Raw genomic sequence first — 25,935 nt, 5'->3', positions numbered from 1 at the left:
CAGGAACAACGAAAGCTTTCCAGCTGACTTTCGGCGGCCGTCAAGTTCGACCTCCGGTCGGTGGAGCTCATTCGTCACAGGATCCTTTCCTCTTCCGTCGGCGCCTCAGAGGACGCGGCTGGGACCCGGGCTCTAGCTCGCGGGGCTCCCCTCCCCCGAGGCCGGGGCCGCGGGGCTCTCCGGGCCACGCCCCCTCCCCTCCGCGAGGCCCCGCCCCTTCCACCTCCCACTTCCGGGCGCGGCTCGCCTTGGCACCGCCTCCTTGGGGCCTGATTGGCTGGTGGGGCAACCGCCAACGGCTGCGGCGTTTAAACCGGAGCCCCGGCCGCGGGCGCGGAGCTCCCGAGCCGGGCGGCGGTCCTCCCCGCGCTGGAAAAGCGGTAGGTCAGTAATCCGTGACTCTCGGTGTGGCCGTTCCCGGTCCGCCGGGACCCGTGGCCCGACTTCCCGGCGGTGTCCGCCTGGGTTTTCGGTCCGCCGAGTCCTGCGCGACCCTGGGTCACGCCCACCCCCGCCTTGCGGCTCTGGAGCTGCGGCCCCGCGCCCCCTGGGCCGGGCTCGTTGGGGGGGTCCCTGGTGGGCACCTAAATCGCCGCCTCCTGCCTCTGGGGCTGGACGTCCGGCTGGGGAAGGGGCGAGCCGCCGGCTGGATGGTCAGCTCCTTGGAGGAAGGGACTCGTGCCCTCGGCTGCTCTGCTCCCCCCGTGGGCGGGTGTCCGGCCCGTGGCGCGAAGGTAAACGTGCTGAACGGACGTTAGACGCGCTTCCCTGCGCTCCCGGAGGGGCCCCCGGAGGGGCGTCCCCTGAAAGGGACGCTGGTTGGAGGGGAAGGCGGGGGAGACTGAGAGGACCTGGGGCCTGGGCTGAGTCTTGATGTGCAAGTAGTGTTTCGGTGGGGAGCAGGAACGAGGGTTATTTTTAAGTAAGGGATCCCATTCAGGGAAGTGGGGTGTGGAACAGTGTTTCCGATTTAGAGATGAGTTGAGATGCTGCCCCGAGAAGGGCTACGGAGGAATAATAATTAGGTAATATTAGTGAGTGCTGGCCGGGTGCCAGATCCAATGCTAGCCATTGTGTACATTTCTCTCTCACAATGAGATGCCCTTATTTTCTGTAATTTTCTAAATCTGGGAATTGAGACCTAGCGACGTTAAGATCACATAGCTGTGAAATGTTGGAACTGGAACTCCACACAGGCCAGTCTCTACCTCAGCCCCTGTGTGGCGAGTCGCCCTCCACGCGCCTGGCTCTGGCCCCTCCAGTGTTGTCAGGTTACTCATGTGGAGGACGACAGGGCAGTGCTGAGGAAGGCCTCTGGCTTCTGGCATCACCATTTGGGTGGGTGAATGACAGTGCCATTCACTAAGCTGAGGAACTAAGAACTGATTTATTGGGGAGGGCTGTTCAGCTGCGGTTTCCTACTTAGTAAAATGAGATTTGATCTTCCTGACTGGATTTTTGGAAATGGACCAGATTTCTATGTTAGGATCCCTTTCAGGTATGTAAGATGCAACAATTTGCATGGAGTTTCCATGTGTGCCTATGTTCTACTATTTATGGAATAGAGGGTGATCTTCTTTGATATTAGTTAGTTTCTTTTTTTGGCAAAACTTTTAGAAGAAATGCTGAGCCTTAGTGTTGGAAGGTTTCTAGTTCTATTTCTTCCCCATTGAGAAATTTCTTCTAAAACCATCTTATCAGTGTTTTCTTGATATTTCTCAACATCTGTTCAATACTGTCAAGAGACTCATTCCCATATTGGGCAATTTTTATTTTTAGAAATTTATTCCACTTATCCATAGTCATTTCTTCAACAAATGTTTAACAAACAAATTTGTTCAACAAATTTGACAAAAATCTGTACCCTCATGGAACTTACATTTTAGTAGGAGAAGGAGAAAGCAGTCAATAAGTTAAATAAGAAAATTATGTAATTTTATGTTAGACATTAAGTCAGTGGTGGAAAAGAAAACAGGAAGTGAGATGGAGTCAAGTGTGCAATTTTAAATAGTTTGGTCTGGAAAAGCTCGCTAAGAAAGTGACATTTGAGCTTGGCTGGTGTGGCTCAGCGGTTGAGCATGGACCTGGGATCCAAGAGATCTCAGTTCGATTCCCAGTCAGGGCACACGCCTGGGTTTCGGGCTTGATCCCCAGTGGGGGGCGTGCAGGAAGCAGCCGATCAAGGACTCTCATCATTGATGTTTCTCTCTCCCTTTTTCTTCCTCTCTCTGAAATGAATACATTATTTTGTTTTATTTTTTTAAGTGACATTTGAGCAAAGACTTGAAGGATGTGAGCAATTCTGTGCTTATTTGAAGGAAAAGTGAGACAGGAATACAAAAATTCTGCAGTGGGAACCTGCCAACGTGGCCAGTGTGGCTGGAGCTCAGTGAGTAAAAGGAAAGGTAGTGAAGAGGTCAGAGAGGTGCTGATGGAGAACTGGGGAAGGGGAGGAATATCAAATCGTATAGTACCTTATGGGCCATTGCAAGGATTAGGAGTTTCCTCTTAAGGAAGATGGAAAGCTGCTGGAGGGTTTTTAGCAGAGGAGTGACATGAATTTACTTAAGTTTTAAAAGAGTCATTTCTGTTATGTGGTTGAAAATAGATAGCAGGGAAGAAGGTGAAAGCAGGGACACCATTCAGGCAGTGCTAGCAATGGTGTACATGAGAGAGAATGGCAACTTGGATCAGAATGGCAGCCGCAAAAATAGTGATAAGTGGGCTCATGTGGCTGTGTTGTGAAAGTCAGACCCCATGACTGATGATAGAGTAGATGTGGGATGTGGGAGAAGAGGTTTCTGACCTGACCAACTAGAAGGCTGGAGTTGCCATTAGGTGAGATGGAGAGGACAGTGGAGCAGGTTTCGGTGGGGGTGGGAGGGTATATTAGAACATGTTAAATTTGAGGTGCGTCTTAGACATTCAAGTTGGAGATAAGGAGTAGGCAGCTGGATGAATAAGTATGGACTTGATCGGGGATATAAATTTGCAAGTCATAGCATTTATTTTTAATTTTTTTATTAATTTTTTTTTTAGAGAGGGAGGGGAAGGGAGAGAGAGAGAGAAACATCAGTGCAAGAGAGCGAAGCATCTTGGGCTGCCTCCTGCATGGCCCCTACCAGGGACTGAACCTGTAACCTGCATGTGCCCTGACCGGGAATTGAACGGGCAACCTTTCAGGGCACGGGATGGCGCAGTACCACTTTTGATTACATTCATACTTTCAGATTTTATACAAAAAGTTTTGTAAATATGTATGTACAAACAAATTATATCATTTGTCCTGATTGTTACTTTTTAGAATGTATTATCAGTTACTTTTTTCTTTTTTAATCAATACTATGGTTTCATTCCTTCCTTCCTTTTCTCTTCAGTGATGGAGTACCCAGTGACAGAAACGGGATCACTTTTTCCCTCAGGAATTAAGAGACATGTGAAAGACAAAAGAATGTCAAAGACTGCTAAGTTGAATGTTTCTCTTGCCTCCAAAATCAAAACCAAAATAATAAGTAAGTGCCATTGGTTTTAAAGTATACTCACATTTTTACTTTTCCTGGAGAATTGATAAAGAATATTTGGTACTTTATTTTATCAAGTGTAGAAAATGACTATTCTTGTTAACTGATGCTTCTTTTCCTTTCAATCCTTTCTATTTCCTTCAACTCCTGTTAGTTGAGTGGTTATGATGATTTACCCTCAGTGGTGACAGCTGAATTTTCAGCACTTAGCTTGGTGCAGCCTAAGGTAGCTAGCTACCTCCTACATGACAAGGAAAATACCAATGTGACATTCCTGGAAAATATCTAAAAAAGTGGTAGATTGTTTTGACATGCCATAGCAATTGGATGATGGTTAATCTAGAGGTGGTTGGCCCACATAGAGTGCTATAGTTGGTGATCTTATATAGCCAAAGCTCATTAGGAGGACACTGAGCACTTTAGAGATGAGGTTTCATGGATTCTGGAATTAAAGTGTCAGAAGGGCAAGAAGGGAGGGAGGGAAGGAGGGAAGGAAATAGAAGATAAATTTTCAATACTTTTGAAAATTGTCTCAGTGGTTCATACCCATCTTAGGAGGAGTGTCAGAGGTACCTGTGAAGGGTAACTCTGTTCCTGGTGAAATAGCCATACCTTCTGAGTATCTTTAAATCATAATGTTGCTCCTACCCAGGTCTCTAGGTCCATGTAGTATGTTAGACCACCTCCTATAGAGGCTATTTCCTGTTCTCTTGGGATATACCATTGCATACCCACTGTTATGAAGGAATATATGGATTTGAGGACTGCATCAGAAAACGTTATCCTTTAGCTTGTGGAAGTCCTAAACTGATTCTAGTCTATTTCCATTTGCTACGTCAGAGGTGGCTGTCTGAAACTTTCTCTGTGCCAAAGATAAAGTACTTTTTTGGACCCTGTTTTTTAGATGACAAGACTTTCCCTGAGTATTTAAAAATATTATTATTACTTTTATAAACATTTTTACATATACTACACTTTAATTCAGTGGCGTGTAAATCAAAATTATGAAAATATGAGTATGCTTTAAGTGTACAAAAGGAGCACACTAGATTTAAGGTGAGACTTTCAAAGGAATTCACAATTAAATTTCTTCCCTAAAAGCAGGAAAGCATTTCTGATTTAAATTGTTTGCATAGTGCTTGTAAAGAGAAGAGGGGTCAGGTTTAGATTGTAGTAGATGCTCACATATAAAAGGTAGGATACTCCTCAGGGTTTAGATGATCTATCCAACATTAGAGTAAGTATGCTCCCTTTTACTCAAGGCTTTGAAAAATGGACTTAGGGAGCACTAACGAATTTGTTCAGTTCTGGAGCCACAGAAACTGGTGTTAAATTTTTCACAGATTGGCCACCCTAATTTCTGTGGTACATCTCCAGTTAGAGCTGCAGGATCAGCTTCTCCATTCTGCCTCCTAGTCAAAGGAAAATAGGAAGGTAGGGCAGCAGGTATCAAGATTTAGTTTTTGTGACTGATCTAATTATCTAGAATGCTGTGTCTATAGTAAAGTCCTTTTATTCCTAACTCTGTATTCACAAACATTCTGCGTTCCTCACATCTTTTGTTCATCACTTAGCTAGTTTTTATTTCTTCAGTTCCAAACGCCAAGTACATTTTTTTCAAAACTACACCTGTATTGTCATTCTCTTCTTTTCCACCCTTCGGTTAAAACTTATAAAGTGAAATGCATTTTGTTTGAAATAGTTTTATTAAGGAATATGAAAATTTATTAAGGATTATGTTCAATATATTAACTATTAACATTTTTTTACAGACAATTCTTCTATTTTCAAAATATCTTTAAAGCACAACAACAGGGCATTAGCTCAGGCTCTTAGTAGAGAGAAAGAGAATTCGCGAAGAATGACAACTGAAAAGATGTTATTGCAAAAAGAAGTGGAAAAACTGAATTTTGAGAACACGTTTCTTCGCCTAAAGCTAAATAATTTGGTATGGAAACTATATTTTGTTTGAATTCTAACTTATAACTAAGATTTTAACTATATTATAGAAGCTCTAAATGTTTTTTTCAAATTTCGATTTATTGTGAAAATATTTAAAGAGTGTGCCCTGTTCATGGGAAAACTGTAATAAAATAGGTGTCTTAAGTCTACATTCTAAATGAGTGCTTGTGGCTCTGCAAGCCAATATAATACCTTGACTAACCTTTGAGTGCTTATTATAAGCAAATCTTTGTGCATTAATGTATCTTAATGAGATGGGCATAATTCCTCCAGTGAATTGAAAGGAGACGAGTTCCCGTAGTGTGTTCGCCTATAGTCCCAGCATTTCACTGGCTACAGCCGATTAGATTGAAAACTGTAGTTGCTTTTCTTTCCAATTTTCAACTCCGTCCATAGACAGGGCAGTAAGTAAGAGCCGGTGATTAGCTAGGCTGCAACTATAGATGTAACTCTAAAAATAAGTAGAAATTAATTAAAAAATGGAAAAATGACCTTCTACACTTGAGGGTTAAATTCCTGTGCGACAAACTATGTTCACTTGCCATGTAATGCATTATTATTATAAGAAGATAGAAAAATGTTTAGAAAAATTTGATTGTTGAAAAGCATTCAAAATGCGTGTGTGTGGTGGGGAATGGCTATTTGAACTATAGTGTAGTACCTTTTTAGCTCAATGTGATCTCAGTTTTTAGCGCAATGTTATCTCAATTATTTTCTAAGTCTTCTCAACTGATCGTATTCATAAATGTATGGTTTAATAGACTCCAAATCTTAATTGATTAAAAGGGGTCTTTGTTTTTTCACTTATACAGAATAAAAAGCTTATAGAAATAGAAGCACACATGAACAATAACTTGATAACTGCAATTGAAATGAGCACTCTTTCTGAGGTAAGTAGAACTGTGTGTAAGTAGTGTAATTTTTTAGCATTACTGAGAATAATTGTGGTTAGTGTAGTATCAAGATTAGAGATTCATATCTTAAACTTTGTGCAAATGAATGGTAATATTAATTTTAATGGGCTAACAGAACATTATTATTTGGTATAATTGGTTATTGTAATTTTTATATGAAAATTAGGTTTTAATGAAAAGTAACACAGGATTAGACAGCTCAGTGGAACCTAATGACCCCCAAACACTAAAAAACATGAAAGACATTAGTAGAAAGGTAGTATTTCAAATTAGGAAAGAATTTATATTATTTTTAAAAATGGACAGGCAGGTCTCCCTCTCAGGAACAGAGCCTTTCCCTTCCTCTTCCTCTTCTGCTTCCTCTTCCTCTTCCTCCCTTTGCCTTTCTCTCTCCTAAGCTCCAAGGGTCCTCCTTTTGCTTCTGTAACTTGTTTCCTGAGTTCATGCAACCCAGCTGTCACACTTCTACTACCTCTGTAATTTTCTAAATAAATTTTATAATTTGAAAAAAAAGATGAACAAAAGTGAAAAACAATAGGAGAAAAAATAGAGGATCCTACTTTATATCATTCTCTAAAATAAATTCTAGGTGGATTTAAATGTAAAAAATGGAAATCATATGAAATGAGAAGAAATTACAAATGAATTCACATTTGGGAGGAGAGGCCTTTTCTATACCTAGAAACAGATAGAAACCATAAAGGAAATTATTGGTGGATTTTCTCAAAAAGAAACCAAAGGCTAAAAATCATAAAAATAAAAGGTAAGTTGCAGCCTGGGAAAATTAAACATATGGCCGATAAAGCATTAATATTAATAGTTTAAAAGCTTTTATAATATAGCACGAAGAAAATGAAATCAATTAAAAAAATCAGGAAGGGAGTGAAATTAACTCAATTATCTAAATAGGAAAAATAATTTTTGAAGAAATAACTAATGAGAAGGAAAATATATATAATACATAAATTGAAGAAAGGTCAGTGAAGTTCCAATTGTAGATAAATTTCTTGACAGCTTCTGGAGGTAGTTGAGTGCTTCTAGGGTGGCTTTTTAAATGGGATTGCCTATATTTAAATCCCAGCTCTGCTACTTCCTGGTTCTGACCTTGGCCTTTGAACCTCAGTGTGCTCATCTGCATAGTATGAATAGAGAGTTAGTGTAGGAGTTAAATGTGGCTAGCATGTGTTCTGGCAATAGGATGAGTGCAATAAATGTTAGCTATCATTACTTTTTATTGTGTATGTGTGTTCTAAGTTTTCTGCAAATCTGTCCTTTACAAACTTTTAAAAGTCACTTATAAGTCTCTTAAATGCATAGTCTTTATGGTAGGAAGATGCGAACTGTTTCAAACTACGTTAGCCAAAGAATAGGTGCTTTATTGTCTAACTTAATCCACATTTTTATGCAGAAAGGATTTGTGGAAATATCCCTGTGGAATAATGATTACAGGAGGTGTAGTTATAAATTTACTACCTAGGACAACCAGTGAGCAGAGGTGTACGTTACACATTTAGCTCCCCATTTGGCTTTTGTACCTGTGTCAAAAATTAATTGACCAAATGTATGTGGGTCTATTTCTGAACTCTGTTCTATTTCATTGTTCTATTTGTCTGTTTTATTTTTTAACTTTTGTATTTAAGTATATTTGTATGTTTTTATACTAATTCTATATTGTCTCAATTATCACAGCCCTTCAACTTTGTTCTTCTTTTCCAGAATTGTTTTAGCTATTCTAGGTCCTTTGCATTTCCATGTGAATTTTGAAATTATCTTGTCAATTTGGCCATACCCATTTCTATTGCAGGTTAGCACTGTACTAAGAAAACATGGTTGTGTGTAACCTAATTTTTTGGTCTTTACTAAATAATTAAAACATCCAGAAAATGTGAAAATTTTGCAAATATAATAAGCAAAAATTTTAAAGCTACATTGAAATCACCCAGATTTTGAATTTTAAAAGACCATTTAAAAATATGTATTATAAAATATATACTATAAAATATATATTATGTAATATAAAAATATATTATAAAATCCAATAATATATTACATAGCACATATACAATTGACCTTTGAGCAATGTAGAGTTAGTGTTGCCAACCCCCACACAGTCAAAATCCACATATCAGTTAATTTGTCCCTCCACCCAACCACAAATCAAAAACACTGTATATGTAGAGATATTGTATGTGTGTGGTTATACACATGTATTTATTTGTATGCATAGAAGAAAGTTTGGGAGGTTATATACCAAAATGTTAGTGGTGATTATCTTTGAATGGCATGATTAAGAATGAATTGTGTTTAACCTTATCACATTATTCTCATTGAACTATTAAAGACTAATGTAAGAATTGTTCTATTACTATTGGTATTCTTGTACAATTTGGGGCTTCTATAACAAACATGATTTAATGAGATTAGAAATTTTGTTCCTTTTCATTTTCTCTATTTTCCCCCCCCAAAAATAGTTCCATCAGAGTCCTTTTCTGTTGCCAGCCAGCAAGGATAAACGGGTTAGTAAACAGTGCAAGTCAACGCGTCTTCCATTTGCAAGGTAATTGCTTCAAAGCTTAGTTAAATATTAACTTGCGCACTTCTTAGTTGGACTTCGAAAGTTTTTATTTGGTTCACTTCCTTGAAACAGAAAAACATTTTAAAAATAAATAATGAAATACTTGTTAACATTGTGCGAGTGAAAGAAATTGAAGATATAATATAATTTAGTTTTACATTTTGAAATAATATTCAGGTTTCCCATAGACTCTAGAGAAGAAAGAGGCACAGATGGACCTTTAGTTATATCAGTCTAGATTATATTGGTTCAGAGTACTTAGATTTGTGTATGACACAATAATTGTGTGTGTTATATAATGTTTAGGTCTTGCTCAGATTGTATCTTCAGGGCTCCAAAGAAACTTTCCCTCATGTGCCCTAGCCGGTTTGGCTCAGTGGTTAGAGCGTTGGCCTGTGGACTGAAGGGCCCTGGTTTGATTCTAGCCAAGTACACTTACCTTGGTTGCAGGCTCGATCCCTGACCTAGGTCGGGCATGTGCGGGTGGCAACCAATCGATGTGTCTCTTTCACATCGATGTTTCTCTCTTTCTCTCTCTCCCCTCCCCCTTCCATTCTCTCTGAAAAGCAATGGAAAAAATATCCTCAGATGAGGGTTAAAAAAAAAGAAGAAACTTACCCTCATTCAATAGCTAAGTTCATCTGTAATGTCCTACTACTCTTTAGTTCTTTTTTTCTTTTCTCCCCAGGTCACCACTGGCCTCATGTTTTCTGTTGGCTAAATCTGATCATTTTTCTACCTTTATTAACTTGCATACTGCCCAAGCTTTAAAATTAATTTCACTGTTGTTATTTTCCTAACCAAAATTCCTATTTCTAGATTAATTTGATTATAAGTCATAGTAAACACCTATTTCAAACCTGTCATTATAAAGACAGTCTCTGAGGTCCAGAGAGGTAGAATGACTCAATGAATTAATGGCATTGATTAAAATCCTCTTGCCTCATAGACAATGTTCTTTCAGTTATATAACTTAAAGGTTTATTGCTTTTATTTAAGTGCATAAATAAGTGTACTTATATATTGAATGCTGTTTGTACCATAGTAAAAATTTTTATATATACTATGCTATTTTTTGTTCTTTCTAGTTTGCTGCATTGTTTTGCCTGTTATGCTGTAATGGCACTACATTTCACCAGTACCTTTTCCTTGCTGTAGTTTTAAAATAGTACATTTTGGTGCCTTGTAGTTCCTTTTCCTAGTTCTTTTTCAAGAATATCTTAGCTGTCATACACACATTGCTTCATAAGAATATACGAATGAAGTGTCAGACTTGCCCTCTATAAAATTTCATTGTATTTTTTAAGTAGATTTTTGTTTGAAGTATAATATACATGTTAGAAAAGTGTAAAAGTCTTTAGAATGTGGTAAATTTTTACAAGTGAACACTGCTGTGTAACCAATACCCAGACCAAGAAACAGAATGTTACCAGTAGTACCTCAAATACCCCCTTGGACTTCTATTCACTACTCACCACCTACTCAAGGATAAATATTATTCTGACATCTAACATCATAGATAATTAATTTTGCCTAATTTTGAACTTCATATATTGAAATCATACAGTAGATAGGACTTTTGTCTCTGGTTTCTTTGCTCAGCATTATGCTTGTGAGATTTATCTTTATTGTTGAATGGATTTGTAGATCATTTATTCTCATTGCTATGGTAGTATTCCATTGACTGGTTATACAGTAATTTCTCCATCTTTCTAATGGTGAACATTTACTTTTTTTCTAGTTTTGGTCTCTTGCAAGTAGTGCTGCTATGTATATGCCTTTAGAAATATATGTGCACATTTCTGTTGGGTATGTACCTAGAAGAAGAATTACTGGGTTTACATATAGTATTTGGCTTTAAGGGACACTGCAAACAATTTTCTAAAGGGTTTATACCAATTTATATTTCTAGTAGCAATATATGAGTATTCCTGTTGTCCTGTATCTCTAACAACACTTGTTATTGTCTGTCTTTCATCTTAGCCATTTGGGGGATATGTACTGGTATTACATTGAAGTTTTAATTTTAATTTTTTTGATAATTAATGAATTTAAGCATGTTTATATGTTCATTTTTTATTGGATTGTTTATCACTTTTTAAAGATTTGTAGGTTCTTAAATACATTATATTTAAATTCTTTGTACATTACAAATGTTTTACTCTGGTTTGCCTCATCACTCTCTTAATGGTATCTTTAGATGAACAGAATTCTTTTTAAAATCCATTTTATATATCTATATAGTTATATTCATTAATCCCCCTTTCCCTATGGTTACTACTTTCTGTGTCCTTTTAAGAAAATTTTTACTAATTGGGAGGTCATGATGTGTTCTATTTTTTTAAAAGCTTTATTTTTTTCCATTTCACATTTAGATCTTTATACCCCTAGAATTTGGGGTATAATGTGAGGGAAAGGTTGTAATTTATTTTTTTCATATGGAAATCCTACTGACCTGCACCATTTATTTAGAAAAGACCATCTTTTCTTCACCTCATTGGAGTATCATCTATATCATAAGTCAGGTGACCTGATGTGTATACGTCTCTTTCTGAACTCACTTTTCTAGGTCTTGGTATTTGATAGTGTGGATCTCCATTTCATTTATTATGTTTTTGTTCATGAATATTATCTTCCCTATTATTGACCCTTTGCATTTCCATGTGAATTTTAGAATCAACTTGTCAATTTACATAATGCACGTGTATACATACACATTCTCTTCTGGAATTTTGATTGAGATTAAGAAAATTCATTACATTAATAGGAAAAAAAGAGAAAAGTAGTATCTTTTCAATAGTGACAGAAAAGGCATTTGATAAAATTCAACAGCCATTTATGAAAAATCTTTCAGCAAACTAGGAGTACAATGGAACTTCTTTAATCTGATAAAGAAAACCTGTAAAACCCAAGAGCAAGCATGTTAAGTAATGGGAACACAATAAGAATGCCCTAAGTTTCTCCTAAAGCCAAATACTATATGTAAACCCAGTGATTCTACTAGAAATATGTGCATACATTTCAAAAGGCATATATATGGCAGCACTATTTGTAGTAGACCAGAACTAGAAAATATCAGTTATTTGGGTTCATTTGCTGGCCCCCTCTCCCTTTCTTTGATATTACTCCTCATTCTTTGAATTCAAGGAGGCCAGTTTATCAAATTATTTCTGTGGGTTTCTGTGTCTCCCCTGCCCCCACCCCTATAGATTTAACTGCTCTAGGAATATGGCTTTAGTTTACATGGATGTTTTTGGAAACAGCAAACTTCATCTCACCCATAACTTTCCATGCAATTGTACCTGTTTGAAACCAGAGGAAGAGTTTTGAGTATTCCATAGAATTAATTATAGGAAAACTATAAATATTACATATGTGTATTTAAAAGTATGTTTGGACTTTATTTATTTCATTATTATTACCCTAATAGCCCTACCAGTGATTATATCAGTTATCTCCTTTTGGGACCACTGGGGTTATGAAGATAAGCATTCTTGTTTTATTCCAAGTTCTGTACTATTAGACACTGCCTAGTTCCTACCAATAATTGTCTTCATTGAACACAAAAAGCTACCAGAGGGGGTTTATGGTTAGTTCTCAAATAAATAGAATACAGAAACAACTATCCATGTAATTTTCTAAATTTTTGTAAAATACAAAATTTTTCATTCATTCCCACTTGCCTTTAGGGTTCCATTAACTTCAAATGATGATGATGATGATGAAGATAAAGAGAAAATACAATGTGACAACAATATTATATCAATGACATCACCTGATGTTCCGTCTTCAGTATCAACAAGACAATCTTTATCAACTCAGTATAATTTGGAATTGTTATGTCTTAAAGAAAATAATCAAAATGTGTGTGGTTTAGATGATTCAGAGCCTATTTCTTCTATTGTTGATTTACTTCCCAAAGGTGAGATGTTTTTAAAAATTCATTTCGAGTGTCAGTATTAAATAGTTACATTCATCAGATTTTCTTCTTGATAGCTTTGGTATATAAACAGTTAATAAGTTATATCTCATATGTTACAGATTTGCTAACTTCTACTATTTTAAACTGCTGGTGAAAAATTTAATTTAAAAGTAAATATGCTGACAAATGTCAGGTCCACAGTGGCCTAATACTGTTACTCTGGAAGCAATATTTAGAAATGAGCTGGCTTAAAGAGCTTTTCTTGGTATCTTAACTTATAAATCGAAAGACACCATATTCGTTTCCTATATTAGTTTCATTTTCTCCTATTCATAGATATGAAAATTGGGGGCCTAGGTAGGTGTAATGCCTTTTTCAAGATCATAACCAATTAGTGGTAAAGCAAAACTTGAGCATTCATAATGGTTGAGCAAGAGAAAATGATGACACATTTTATTTACTTGGTATTTCAAAATAATTGTGCATGTAGTCTGGCTTATGTATTTGTCATAGGTTTTCCAATTGGGATATAGAATTATAACTATATTGAATTTAGACCTTAGAATTATTTTTTCTTTCTAAAAATTTATATGAATGTTTCCATGTAGAATTTATAGAAACAAGCTGTCTTCTGATAGCCTTCTGATAGTTGTTTTTATCAGAGTTATCACTGTTATTTGGGGTTATATGCTGGCCCCCTCTACTTTAGAAATATGTGTTAATGGCTCCACTGTTGGCTATACTCTACTGTTGGGGCCAAGGCAGAGTGAATTCTCAATATATATTCTCCATAGATGCAAATGTAAAATGTTATTTATGAATACTCTCATCATTTCTACTTTATTTTTTATCAGCATAGATTCTTTATAATGAAAGTATCTGAACAGAACACATTGTTAGAAATCATCTCTATAAAATAGCTTGATTTCTAATCTAATTTGTTTAAAATAATAAACCTGTCATTACTTATTTCTGAATTTTGTTTCATTTTATAGAAAGCTGTTCCCACTCGGACCAAAGTTCCAAGAGTTCTCTAATGAGTGAGATGAAAAATTCCCAGTCTATCAGCCACAGAAAGGAGGAACCATCTCTTAATAACATAACTAAAAGGAAAAGGCGTGCATCATTTCTGGAATCAAATAATCCTTCTGAAGACAATCCTTGTGTGACAAATTTAGATCAAGAAGGGATTTCAAGTCCAGAATTAAATGGGAATAATGAGATAAATGATTGTACTAATGAACTGAATATTAAAATGCAAAGAAACATACAGTGCCTTCCTGACTCATCTGAGTCTGCAAGTGAACCTACTGCGGAGTGCATGAATCAAGTTCAGGATAATGATGACTTTCAGGGGCAGAAAACTGTGTATGATGCTGACATGGATTTAACTGCTAGTGAAGTAGTAAGCCAAATTGTTACAGTTTCAACAGGCACTAAAAATAAAAGTCATAAAAAACCAAATGACGGTAGAATCAAAACTTTCAGAAAAGTGAAAGATTCAAGCTCTGAAAAAAAAAGAAAAAGATCAAAGAGACAAATTAAAAATAGTTCGGAAATGAATGTTGAGGAAAAGATTGAAAATGAACCAGAAAAAAGACCTGTTGGCCTGAATGACAATGGGGATTCAGAAGATCCAAATTCTATCTTCAGTACTGAAGAGCTGACTCAGTTGTACAAGCTGAAGACAATAGTCCTTCATAATGACTTCAATCAGGATGACAAACAAAGTACAGAGAATAGTAAGAAGAAAAGAATACATGTAGCAAATGGGCAAGAGGAAGCATACTCTTTCTCCCAAAGTTCAGATAAATTCCAGGAGGAGAGTAAATTTGATATGGGTCAAAGTTCTCTGACTTATAATAAAAATAAAACTTCTAGACAGACATTTGTAATTCATAAGTTAGAAAAGGATCACTTATTTCTAAATCAAAAGGATAAAGGAATCATTTCTGAAAACTTAGAAATCACAAATGAATTTCAAACAGCTGACCTTGCCACCAGACATAATGGGAGTTTATGTGATTATGAGACTCAGAACCTGTTGGATTTGAGAAAGCATGTCGCTGATACACAACCTGCTCAGCAAAATGAATCAAAAATAAATAAGAAGGTTAGGCAGAAAATAAATCGGAAGACAGAAATAATTTCTGAAATGAACCAAATATATGGGGATAATGATAGAGATGTGCATGGCCCAGAAGAAGGTAACTTTTTTATCCAAACCCAGGAGGCTAAAGAAAGCTGCTCTGGAAACCTACAAGTTTCAAGTGAGTTTCAAAACCCTGCCCTTCACACCAGCGGTAATGGGGACCTATGTGGTTGTGAGCCCCAGAATGTGTTGGGTTTGCCAAAGCTGGTCACCAGTGTGTCTCCTGTTCAGCAAAATAAGTCAAAAGTTAATCATCTCAGGCAGAGAGTAAATCGGAAGACACTATTAATTTCTGAAATGAATCATTTGTTTAAGGATACAAATGTGTATTGCCCAGAAAATGGTAACCCTTTCCTCCCGACCCAGAAGGATAAAGAAATCATCCCTGAGAACCTAGAAGACCCAGGTGAGTTTCGTACACCTGCCCTTTCTACCAAAATTGGTGGAAGCCTACCTGATTATGAGTCTCAAAATATTCTGGGGGTGAAAAAACATGTCCATGATATGCAAACTGCTTGTCAGAATGAATCAAAAATAGGTAAGGAGCTTAGGCAAAAGGTATGTCGGAGGACAGGAATAATTTCAGAAATCAACCAAATACATGAGAATGATAAAGATATGCATGACCCAGAAAAGGGTAACTTATTTTCTCTAACCCAAAAAGATAAAATCATTCCTGAAAGCCTGGAGGACTCAAATGAGTTTCAGATGGTTGACCCTTCCACCAGAGGTGATAGGAACCTCTGTGATTTTGAGGCTGGAAACATTTATGGGGAGAAGAAGCGGGTTACTAATATGCCACCTGCAAAGCAAAAGGGATCAAAAATAAGTAAGAGGCTTAGGGATAAAGAAAGTCGGAAGACACAAATAATTTTAGAAACGAACCAAATAAGTGAGTTTAATAACAAAGGAGTGCATGAACCAGAAAACAGTAACTTCTTTTCCCTAACCCCAAAGGATAAAGAAAGTATTTCTGAAAACCCAGAAGTCACAAGTGAATTTCGAACAGCTTATCTTTTTACCAAAGATAATGGAAATTTATATGATTATGAGACGTTGAATATGTTGGATTTGAAAAAGCATGTAACTGATATGCAACCTGCTCAGCAAAATGATTCAAAAATAAATAACATTAGGCAGAAAGTGAATCGGAAGACAGAAATAATTTCAGAAATGTACCAAATATATAGGGATAATGATAACGATGGGCATGGCCAAGAAATCTATACAAAAGATCTCGATGTTAAAATAAATGAATCTAAACAGAGACTTGAATGCCAAGGTATTATCAGTGGCTACTGTATGGAAATCAATAATAATGAAAAGGAAAATTGTGAGCAAATTTCAAATCCTTACAAACAAGTTAAAAAGCATGGGAAAGAATCATCAGGCAAGACAAAGAACATTTTGGCAAAAGGTAAAAACAAACCTATTTTTCAGTTAACAGATTGTTCACAGACCTTTCTCCCCTTGGAATCGGGTTTAAAACACGTTACTAATGAAGCAGATTCTGATTCTGGTAACCAAGTGGAACCACATAAGAATCCAAAGCAGAGCACTACAGCTCTGAGTAAGGAAAGAGACCTCCCCTTTGTGGAAGAGATAAAAGGAGAGCGCCAGGTTAAAAGAGGAAGTAAAGTGACATCCAAATCAAAGAAAAGGAAGACGCTAATAGATCTTTCTCCAGATAGCCATGAAGTAAAGCAGAGAATATCTGACACCGGTCAGAGAATATCATTTGAATCTGAACAAGCTACTGAAAAAAAATTGGAAAATGAGAAAATTAAGCCAGACTTTTATACAAAGGTGTTTAATTCTTTATCTCAGATCTATTCACCTAACGTACAAGATTCTTCCCTTAACAGTGTCCATGAGGGTTCAAGACCTTTGCGTATTTCTTCTGGTAAAAATCTAACAATAAAAGAAAATTTTGTAAGTGATGATGAGCAGGAGAAGATGACAGGGATGAAGTTTCAAGTCACCCAGAGAACACAAAAATCAGGAACAGGTAGGTCAATACCTGAAGTGATCAAGTTTTAAAAGTGTATTTTTTTTCTTATTTAACTAGTAAGGTGTTTGCTGTTATAACTGCCACTTTTATGGAATTTAAAAACTGCGTAGCTTGATCCCTAGAAACAATATGAAGAAATTTAAAGAAACCTTTAATACTTTGGAAAGATAACAGTGAGAATGTCTTGGACATTTATAACCTAAAAAACAGATTGGCCTTTCCAACAGAGTTGTCTGATAATGTTATTAGGCAGATAATTTCCTTTTTTATATGTTTGAAGGTAATTGAGTGTTTTAAATATATATAATAAGGAATTGTGCCAGATTGATTTTATCAAAGGCAATTGCAAGATTCTTTAGAGTGGGACTTTGGTAACAGTATATATTTAATGTGATTAAAGCATTATTCTAGATATTTTAGAGGATTCAAAATAATACTAACTCCCTTTCCTCAGAATACATATATGTAAAAGTTGCAAATACAGTAGTAAATGCTTTAATAGAAGCACACATATTATGCTAAAGGATGTAACAGGGAGTAATTTTGCCTAAAGGAACCTGCAAAGACATCATGAAACAGCATTTTAGGGCGACCTAAAGGATAAGTAGGACTTTTACCTTAATATTTAGTTTTCATTTTCTCCCATTTATTTATTTATTTAATTAGTTTTTAAATATATCTTTATTGATTTCAGAGAGAGGAAAGGAGAGGGAGAGAGAGAGACAGAAACATCAATGATGAGAGAGTCACTGATTGGCTGCCTCCTGCACGCCCCTGACTGGGGATCGAGCCCGCAACCCGGGCATGTGCCCCGACCGGGAATGGAACCCCGATCGCCTGGATCCTAGGGTGACGCTCAACCACTGAGCCACATCTGGCCGAGCACTCCTAGTTATTAAAAGAACACTCACTGTAGAAAATTTAAAGTAGAGAATCAGAAAATAGTAGTAAAAACAACCACCACATTCTGGCATATACATGCAGACTTGAATCTATGGATTTTTAAATATATGCTTGAAATCATACTCTATAAAACATTATCTCACATTTCCCCCTTAACATTGGATCCTATGGAAGTTCCTTTATTATTAGAAATTTTGTAACATTAGACATTCCCATATCAATTAAAATTTTCTATTGGGAGCCTAACATTTTACTATATATGCATATGGAGCACAGGGATCTTTTTCCAGTTTTACTAAGAAATAATTGACATATATCACTGTATAAGTTTAAAGTGTACTGCGTGATGGTTTGATTTACACATATTGTGAAATGATTACCACAATAGGTTCAGCTAACATCCATCTTCTCATGGAAATACATTGAAAAGAAAAAATTTTTTCTCCTTGTGATGAGAACTCTGAGGGTTTACTCACTTAACAACTTTCCTATATATCATACAGCATTACCAACTATAGTTATCATGTTGTAGTTTACACCCCTAGTACTTATTTATCTGAAACTAGAAGTTTGACCACCGTCCGCCAATTTCTCATCCTCCCAACCTCTGCTACCTCTTGTAACCACAAATCTGGTTTCTTTTTCTATGAGTTTGGGTTTTGTTTTGTTTTTAAGATTCCACATATAAGTGAGATCATACAATATTTGTTTTTCTCTGTTTTACTTATCCCACTTAGCATAAAGTCTTTAAGGTTCATCTGTGTTGTCACAAATAGTAGGATTTCCTCATTTTTTTCCTGGCTGAATAATATTCCATTGTATTTATGTCCCACAATTTTACCCACTCACTCATCCATGGACACTCAAGTTGTTTCCATGTCCTGGCTATTGTAAATAATGCTGGTAGGAACATGAGGGTGCAGATATCTTTTTCAAGTAGAGGACACTAGGATTTTGACCGATGAGGCTATTCCATGTAAAAGAAATACTGAAGCAAAATAAGTGCAAAGGTCCAGAATTACAGGACATGTTAGAGGAGGCGAGCCATCGTTCATCTCTGTATCCTTCATGGTGCCTTTCAGAGCGACCACTCGATGACAGATGTTGAATGAAGGCAGTAATTTGTGGGACTCTAAGTAGAGTTGAACCATGAAGAATTTTTCTCAGCCTGTATGTGATTTCAGAATTAAAATGTTGTGAGCTACAACATCATGGCTGGAGAAAAACTGATTTACAAATAATTATAGTGCTACTATTATAATTAAAATTATAACTTGATTATTGTTAAGTTTAAAAATTTGCTACCAGTGATTTGCAAACCACTAAATAGCCCGTATCTGTTTCCATATCTCTATATGTTCACAAATATTTGTGAAAATAATACTCTTTTCAGGTGGTAGAACACTACAGGACTTGACAAATACCAATTTTGTCTCAAATAACACTGCTAAATCTGAAAATAAGTCAGAGGATCTACCTTTAGAGCTGCCAAAGCGAAGAAGGTGCACGCCTATCAATTTCAAAGAGCCAAGTCTCAGAGAGTAAGTATTTCAATATTAAAGTGATTTTAGTGTGATATTATAAAATATATACTTTAAAAAAAATTTCTTCCATGAATTAGTATTTGAACACTTCTGAATATCAATAAAACATATTATTGGCATATAACAACTGAAATATAACCTGAGTAAGATTTGATGAAATGTCTTTTATTCTTTGAACAGGTTTTCATAAAAGATGTTGCCTATAATGTACAAACCACTATTTATGTATCTGGTTTTTTCCATTTATTTATTTTCTACCTTGTTCCCTAGAATTGATTTTCAAAGTGGTTTATATATCCTTTGGCCTCAAAGAATAATACTCTTTTTCCCCCCCTTTTTTTAAACTTCATATATATCTCAATGAAGAGAAAATAGTGTTTCCCCCCTTTAACCCATCCATCCCTGAGGTTCACCACTTATTAATGTTCTGCCATATTTACCTCATCTATCTTTTTTGTTATTATATCTTTCAAGCAAATAAAGATATATATAAACAGTAAGAACTTCTCAACAAAGTTTTTAACAAAACTAGACAAAAATGATCACATCTAACAAAATTATCAATAATTCCTGTTATCTAATAGCCAATTTTTATTCAGATTTTCTTGGTTATCTCAAAAAGGTCGAAATGCCTTTAATATGTGCTTTATTCAAAATTTCATTTTTAAAAAGGATTAATGAAGTAGCGTGTTTTGTAGAACCTGATCTCATTTGGGATGTATTTTCAGAAGGAAGAGAAAAATTTCCTTACATCTTCTTTTCTTTGCATTATTTTAGTGCTTGCTTCTTTTATGAAATGAAAGACATGATGGTTTCAACACGTATTTTAAAACAGTAACCAGCACATGGCAGCAATATAAGGGAGGGTGAAAGAGAAGCAAATTAAAAATGAAATAAAGGACAAGGGCTCTTTTTAAAAAACAACTTTATTGAACTATGGTTTACATACCATACATTTCACTCATTTAAAGTGTACATAATTCAGAGGTTTTTAGTATATTTGCAGACATACATACCATCCCTATGGTCAATTTTACAACATTTCTTTGCCTCATCAGAAACCCCTGTCCTTTAGCTATCATTCACACCCCCCCCCCCCACTGTAGGCAACCATTTAGCTACTTTCTGTCTCTGTAGAGTTCTCTGTTCTAAATATTTTATATAAATGGAACTACATAATATGTGGTCTATCTTTGTGAGTGGCTTCTTGCACTTAACATAATGTTTTCAGGGTTTATCCATGTTGTGGCTTGTATCAGTATTTCATTTCTTTTTATGACTGAATAATATCCTGTTGTATAGATAGAATATATATATTCTAATACATGCATAATATTTATAGCACATTTTATTTATATACTTGTCTATTGATAGACATTTGGTTGTTTCCACCTTTTAGTTATTATGAATAATGCTGCTATCAACATTCTTTTGCAAATTTTTGGTGTACATATTTTCATTTCTCTTGGGTATATGCCTAGTTGTACAATTGCTGAGTCATATGGTAACTTCGTATTTAATCACTTGAGGAACTGCTAGACTGTTTTCCAAAGCTGCTACACCATTTTACATGCCCACCAAGGGTGTATAAGTGTTCTAATTTCTCCCATATCTTCACCAACGCACTTGTTATTATTTGACTTTTTGATGATTCTAGCCATACTAGTGTGTGTGAAGTGATACCTTGTGGTTTTAATTTGTGTTTCTCTGATAACTAATGATGTTAAGCATCTTTTCATGAGCTTATTGGCCATCTGTATATCTTCTTTGGGGAGCTGTCTGTTCAGATCCTTTGCCCTTTTTTTCAGTTGGGTTGTATTTGTATTATTGAGTTGCAAGTTAAACTTTTTATTTCAAACTAATTTTAGACTTACTAAAAGGTTATAAAAAAAGTACAGAGATTTCTCACCCTGCTTTCCCTGATTTTACCATCTTTACCTACAATACAATGATCAGTCTAGAAAGTTAGCATTGGTATAATGCTGTTAATTAAACTATGCACCTCCACTAACATCCTTTCTGTCTGAGTATCCTACACAGGATCCTATATTGATTTAGGTGCTATTTGTCCTTGGCCTCCTCCAGCCTGTGACAGTTTCTCAGTTCCCCTTTTCTTTCATGACTTTGACACCTTTGAAGATTACTGGCCAACTGTAATACTAAGAAAATATTCCTTAATGTCTTTTGAGTGTTTGAATCATAAATGAGTGTTGAATTTTGTCAAAGGCTTTTTCAGCATCAATTAAAAAATGTATAGGCTTTATTTCCTTAGATTTATTAACATGATACATAATGATACATTTTCTACTATTGAACCAACCTTGCACTTCTGGGGTAAATCTCACTTGGCCATGGTGTGTGTTTTCATAATGTGGTATGGATTTGCTTTGTGACTGTACTGTGAGCACATGAGAAGATTGTGTGTTCTCTATCGCAGTGTAGAGTTCGATACGTGTTGTTTAGATCTTTTGTCTCCTTATTCACTTTTTGTCCACACTAAGAGTAATACATTAAGATCTCCTATTGTTGTGTTCCTATCTGTCTCCATGAATCTCCTATAGTTTTTGCTTCATAAACATAGTTGCTCTGCTATTTGGTACATAAATACCATAATAACTGTATATTCATTGTAGAATAGGGCATTTATACTAAAATTGTGCCCTGTTGTTGTGTTCAGACTTTGGGACTTAAGAGATAAAGACTTTAAAAAATATATTTATAGTACCTTCCTAAGAACTCCTGCTGCTCCTACCCTCAGTACCTATGATAATTACCCCATAACATATTGCAAGCTGTTTCCATCAGGATCTGCTCTCACTGGGGGCCTATCAGAAGCTGTGCATGCCATTCCCAATCCAAAAAGAAAGGAGAAAAAAAGTGGCACCTGGGTTGTCATCACTCTTCATATTATACTAATGTACATTGTAGATTTTGCTTTTTAAAATTTTTTAATTTACTTGCTAAACTATTTACCAAATAAACTGCATGCCCAGTAGATCTAAACTAAAAAATATATATATATACTATTTTATTACAACATTTTGCTATATTTTGTTTAGAATAGGTAGCTCTTTTGAAAGGATTAATTAAATTGTATCTAATTACCTAAGGCAAGGATATTATATTGGTTCTGAAGAGGGGTACAGAGGAGAGAAAGAGACCTATCTACTTATTATACCTTCTAATTTGGGGCCATATGTATGTATTTCATCCAAAAAACATATATAAAGAATATAACTCCACTTCTTGCAACATTATATACTAGGTTAATAGATCAGCCCTCTTACTGAAAAAATAAAATTACTGGACAAAATATTAAAACAAAACAGACAAACAAAATACCCCTTGAATGCATCTATTAGTAGAGAAATTAAAAAGCTCAGATTAGAGACTGAGAGTGGGAAGCCAGAAAGGTAAGTGGAGCCTGAAACTGGCTTTTGCCTGAAGGCATTTTGCCTAAGCATTGGATTCACAGCCTTGTGGGGCTGGGGACAGAAGGCAGATTCTAGGATTTAGTTAAAATGAAGAGTCTAATAGTGGATCTCCTTTAGTAAAGTTGAGCTACTTTCAAATAGAAGAGCAAACTAAAAATAAGCTTCTCACCAGCTTTTTTAAGCTCCAGGAAATAACTCTGGTGCTGAATTGAGGAGCAAAAAATCTTCTAAGAATTCATAACCAAAATCAAACCCTCATGTATTGCAGCTGTAATTCACAATATCTGGAAGTCACAGAAAACGTCAAGCTGAGGATATAGTAGTATTAGCCTGTTACTTGTAGTGCCCCCTGTTGTCTATTAGAAGCAAATGCAGATATTTTCTAGAGGAGCCCTCCATCTCAGTCCATAACACGTTTTCCACAGATAAAGTTGCAAGGGAAATGAAACAGCTCACAACAAAGAACACCACACACACACACACACACACACACACACACACACACACACACAGAGAGGGAACAAGAGACTAGCAAAGCAACTGAGTGCAGAATCAGATACAGAGTATACAATAAGAATATTTAATGTTCCAATAAAGGAGAGGCTTGAAAATTAGTAAAGATATTTAGTGAAAAAGTTATAGAAAAGCACCTACAGAATGATATCAAGATCACACATAGATTAAAACCAAACAGTTTACATTTTAGGAGTGTAATATACAGATTGTTAAAACTGTAAAAAAAAGCAAGGGAATGGTTAACATAATATAGGATAGTGGTTACTTCCAGGGGCATTAGCAGGCTGTGATGAGAAACAGACACTAGAGGAGTCTGAGATGTGGTAGTATTTAACTTAGGTGGTTTGTACATCAGCATTTATTTGATTGTTTTAAAAGTCTACATTTTCATATATTATGTATGCTAAAGTTTGTAGTTAAAAGGAAACTTGCAGTAAAACACGTAATGTATAAAATCTATATTAATATTTCTTAAATTTTATTTATAATTCCCACTAAAACAGAGTGTTTCAGATGTATGGCAAAGCTTATTATGGTTTGAGAAAGCTGCTTTCTACTAGTATGACACGGCAATTTTCTCCTTGCTTCACAGCGAAAGCATTTGTTTTGTGTTGTTGTTATTATTAATCTTCCCTTTTTTTCCTACTTTTCAGCAAGATGAGAAGATGAAGTGAATTTATGGATTCTGGTTTTTCTGAATTCTGAAACCATAATGAGTCAAAACAGGGATATAATTAGAAGAAGAGGAAATACATGATGAAAAGTTGTGGTTGTTTTATTTTCTGCCTTTTCATGGAGTGTTGATTTATCCATTTTTATGTTTCAATATATGTGCATAAAATAGCTGTTTTGTAATATTAAATTATATTACAAAATTTAAATAATTTTGGTTGTCCTATAACTTATATTCCTTCTCATTCAGCTTTTTCAACCTAATAGGCTTGAACTAAACAATATCTGTTAACCTTTTAACCAATAAAATGTATTATAAATACTTTTGCAGTGGTTATCTTGTTGTATATCAAGCTAACCTCTTAGTTTTGTTTTTAAACCATTTAATATATATGAATACCTTTAACACTTTAAAAGTCTCCTGCCCTGGCCAGTTTTCTCTCACCCCTCATTCATCCATACTTTCAGAATTACTTGGTCAGTAATTACTTAGGTGTCAGGTCCGTATTCTGTTATGTGTAATCTAATGACTTGGTGGAGGGGTTAACCTTTCAGGCTCTTTTGAATTTGGTTTTTATAACTTTATTTTAAAGATCACTTGCTCATCTAGTAAAAGTAATAAATCCTATTCATATCTGAGATCAGTGAGCATAGCTTATTGTATATTCAAATAACTAGTCAAATACTATTCTGCCTACATGGAAAAGCTTTCTTAGACCATATTTGACAACTGAAAAGGTGGCCCCAGAAATCTGCATTTTTAGGAAACATTTTAGATAATTCTGGGGCAGATGTCCTAGTACCAAGCTTTGAAAAAAATGCTGTAGGAGTAGAGTCCCACAGAACTTACTCATAATATCAACAATGTGTGTTGAATGGGTGCCAGAGGCTTTTTTAAAAGGAACAGTTGACAGTGGTTAAGAGCTTGGCACCCTGGCAGTCTTTGTTGCCTTTCCTGTACTCAGCCTTTGGACCTCCCAGAGTCATTCTCTAGGATTATATTTTTGTTTCTATTCCTACTTTCTTTTTTCTTTTTTTTATTGTTCAAAATATTACAGATGTCCCCTTTTCTCCTCATTGACCCACCCCATCCCATCCCTCTCCTCAGTCCCTCTCCCCACCATTGTCGGTGTCCTTGGGTTGTGCATATACTCATATAAATTCTTTGATTACTCTCTCCCCCTCCACCCACCCACCCTCCTCCATCCCTCTGACATTCGTCAGTCTGATCCATGCTTCCATGTCATTGAATCTATTCTGTCCATCAGTTTATAAGGTTCTTTAGATTCCACGTATAAGTGAGATCATGTGATGTTTGTCTTTCTCTGCCTGGCTTATTTCACTTAGCATAATTTTCTCCAGGTCCATCCATACTGTTACAAAGGGTACAAGATTCTTCTCTTTACAGCTGTGTAGTATTCCATGGTGTAAATGTCCCACAGCTTTTTATCCACTCATCTACTGATGGGCACTTGGACTGTTTCCAGATCTTAGCTATTGTAAACTGTGCTGCTATGAACATAGGGGTGCATATATTCTTTCTGATTAGTGTTTCAGGATTCTTAGGATACATTCCTAGGAGTGGAATCACTGAGTCAAAAGGCAGCTCCACTTTTAATTTTTTGAGGAACCTCCATACTGATTTCCATAGTGGCTGCACCAGTCTGCATTCTCACCAGCAGTGTACCAGGGTTCCCCTTTCTCCACACCCTTCCCAGCACAGGTCATTTGTTGATTTGTTGATGGAGCCATTCTGACAGGTGTGAGGTGATGCCTCACTGTGGTTTCATGGACAGGCACATGCAAAAA

The 25,935-nt window shown here is 36.0% G+C and overlaps 1 protein-coding gene across 3 annotated transcripts; it reads left to right on the top strand.

The window, feature by feature from the left end:
• Window positions 1-283: 283 nt before the first annotated feature.
• Window positions 284-24,443, top strand: SGO2 (shugoshin 2). 3 transcript variants are annotated; one of them, XM_081142815.1, is made up of 9 exons: window positions 284-380; window positions 3,378-3,512; window positions 5,294-5,469; window positions 6,296-6,373; window positions 8,869-8,954; window positions 12,662-12,894; window positions 13,890-17,054; window positions 19,354-19,501; window positions 24,108-24,443. In XM_081142815.1, exons 2-9 carry the CDS (start codon window positions 3,380-3,382, stop codon window positions 24,121-24,123), a joined length of 4,035 nt encoding a protein of 1,344 aa, XP_080998941.1. In that variant the 5' UTR covers window positions 284-380; window positions 3,378-3,379; the 3' UTR covers window positions 24,124-24,443. The 3 variants fall into 3 exon arrangements, with proteins under 3 accessions (XP_080998941.1, XP_080998943.1, XP_080998942.1); XM_081142817.1 differs by having other exon boundaries at window positions 284-384; XM_081142816.1 differs by lacking the exon at window positions 284-380 and adding an exon at window positions 636-734.
• Window positions 24,444-25,935: the final 1,492 nt, after the last annotated feature.

Source organism: Miniopterus schreibersii, assembly GCF_964146895.1.
Source record: "Miniopterus schreibersii genome assembly, chromosome: 7".
In the NCBI taxonomy this organism is placed as follows: Eukaryota; Metazoa; Chordata; class Mammalia; order Chiroptera; family Miniopteridae; genus Miniopterus; species Miniopterus schreibersii.
Note: the sequence above shows the minus strand (reverse complement) of the source record. Positions and strands in the feature narration are given on the sequence as shown.

Bases quoted from the DNA above. Each gene is read 5' to 3' on its own strand.
- SGO2 (XM_081142815.1), top strand. From the start codon at position 3,380: ATGGAGTACCCAGTGACAGAAACGGGATCACTTTTTCCCTCAGGAATT. The intron at 8,955-12,661 runs GTAATTGCTTCA...ACTTGCCTTTAG, and splicing joins ACGCGTCTTCCATTTGCAAG to GGTTCCATTAACTTCAAATG. The intron at 12,895-13,889 runs GTGAGATGTTTT...TTCATTTTATAG, and splicing joins TGTTGATTTACTTCCCAAAG to AAAGCTGTTCCCACTCGGAC.